The 2368-nt window shown below is 34.2% G+C and overlaps 1 protein-coding gene across 1 annotated transcript in view; it reads right to left on the reverse strand.

The window, feature by feature from the left end:
- Window positions 1-726: 726 nt before the first annotated feature.
- The window catches only part of LOC119426370 (extracellular sulfatase Sulf-1), a gene marked incomplete at both ends in the record, with an annotated part of 5846 nt that continues 4204 nt past the window's right edge, over window positions 727-2368 (reverse strand). Inside the window, 2 exon segments of the mRNA XM_037693932.1 lie at window positions 727-818; window positions 893-989. Coding sequence (XP_037549860.1) covers window positions 727-818; window positions 893-989 — 189 coding nt within the window.

The raw sequence follows: 2368 nt of genomic DNA on the forward strand, positions 1-2368 counted from the left end.
AGATCGGAACCGGCCCAGAACCGGACCTACTCCAGGGTTTTACTTTAGTTCACAATAAACCTTTTAACCCTCTCAGTGGTTGTTGTTGTTGTTTGCGATCCGGCCTCTGGTTCATGACAGAAGGAACGCAAATGACCCCTTACAGTTTCATACTCAAGTTTTAAATCAAAATTATCTTAGAAATTAAAGATTTTTCAGCCATTTTGGTGAAACCTTGAAAAAAAAATCATGTGCAATTTCAGATATGTTGTGAATGACTCAGCTACTACCACACTGATCTTTTTACTAAACATCTGTAAAATTGACAGAGTTGCAGACTTTTGGGTGGTTTCTAAGGTCAGTTGGCTGTGGCAGCCATCTTGAAATTGATTGGCTCCAAAATGTAATCAGTTGTAGATATTGATTATTTCCAGAAAGCTTTTTAAATTCTGCCAAGTGATTCAGGAGATATTTTGCTAACAGACATAATATACCCTAAATAGTTAAAAGTATCATTTTAAACAAAGATCTTACACAATCCATTGATGCTCAGAATAAGTGATGGGATTAGTCCCAGCTACTAACACGCCAAATCACAAGTAAATTTCTATCAAATGATGCAGTTAAAATTATTTTTTGTATTTTTGAAATTCCCGCACTGAGATATTTTGCTAACAGACGGACATGTGTTAAAGCGTTATTGCTCGTCTTTGCCTTTCAGTGGCGGGTGGAATAGAACCAACTAACCTCTTTCCACAGTCGCACTCGTCTGGCCGTGTCCTCTTCAAATGACCTTTGACTTCTCTGAGGTTTTTGATTTTGCCTTGAAGTTGTTCGATCTAAGAAGAAAACGCAAATCAGTCAGCGCTACAAAAAAACATTTAGGACAAAGTTTAAACAAACATCAACTCACCTCTTGGTCCACGTAGCTCTTATGGTCTTTCCAGGCTCTGGATGACTCGTAGATTTCCCGCTCACAGTGAACGCTGTCATTCGTCAGGATGTAACATCTAAAATAAAAATATATAAATGAATAAATAAAATCATATTTCAAATACTTGGTATATATACTTGATATATTGGTACGGCTGATAAAGGTGTTGGGGGACATATTGGTATTGGTGATAAGTGGCCCATTATGCACCAATGAATATAATCCATCTATCCATCCATTATATTTAATCCATGCTTCCTTTATGGGTCGCAGGTGTCACTGGTGTCCATGTCCAGCTTTCACTGTGCGAGAGGCGGGGGACACCCTGGACATGTCGCAAATCCATCACAGTCCATAGAAACACTTCTACTTTTCACCCATAAAAAGTTGGAAATGAGCCTCGTCCTTACTTGCCAATGGTGCAATAGCACAATGTATCCAGCAGAGGGTGCATGCACACTACTATCAAGTCCTGGCCGTGCTACATACTTGACTCAGCACAGCCGAGAGGAGACACAAGAAGCAGGGAGCAACTAAATAGCATATTTTGCTGAACAGAGCCAGGTAAGTTTATTGTAACTGATCTGTAAAAATAAATACATTCTCTTCAATCCTTCAACCCACTTCTCATTAGCTACGTGTCTCTCAAGTTAGCAAGCTAACATTTAGATAACCTAGCATAGGCTATCGCCTTGTAAAACTTTATCCAGAACAATAAATTAACGTAGAGATAAAATGTCAGTGTTAGTAACATTATCTTTGTCGTCCTCTATGAAATTGTTTGAAATCTTTACTTCTCTACAAAGAAAAAATGCCTCTGCGGTCAATACTATGGTAATTAGGCCTTTATGGGGCGCCATTTGTAAAGTTGCAGTCAAAAATTAACATCAATATTTTGGTTTATTTAGCGTTTAATAAAGAAAAAATGTTTTGTTTTTTTTTCAAAGTATTATTTTCACCATGTTATTCATACATTTATAAAAGTCATAGTTCCCAACTAAATATTTAATTTACAAGATAAATATTTACTTAGCAAACTAAATATTTAGGTGCAAATTAATAATATACTTAGTAAATATTTAATTTATAAGCTAAACATTTAATTCCTAAACTAAATATTTAATTTGCTAACTAAATATTTAGCTTGGACCTTAATATTTAGTTAGCAAGTATTTAGCTAACAAGTTAAATATTTAACTTGTAAGTTAAAATACTTAGGTCTGAGGTAAATATTTAGTTAGCAAATTAAATATTTATTTTGGAAATTAAATGTGTAGCTTGTAAAATGTATATTTAGGTCCATGCTTAATATTCATTCAACCTTTATTTAGACAGGTTAATCCCATTGAGCCTCGAGGACTCATTTACAAGAGCAACTGATTAGTTAGCATATTAATAATAATAATAATAATAATAATAATAATAATAATAATAATAATAATAATAATAATAATA

This window comes from Nematolebias whitei, chromosome 20 (assembly GCF_014905685.2).
Source record: "Nematolebias whitei isolate Nwh7 chromosome 20, NemWhi1, whole genome shotgun sequence".
In the NCBI taxonomy this organism is placed as follows: Eukaryota; Metazoa; Chordata; class Actinopteri; order Cyprinodontiformes; family Rivulidae; genus Nematolebias; species Nematolebias whitei.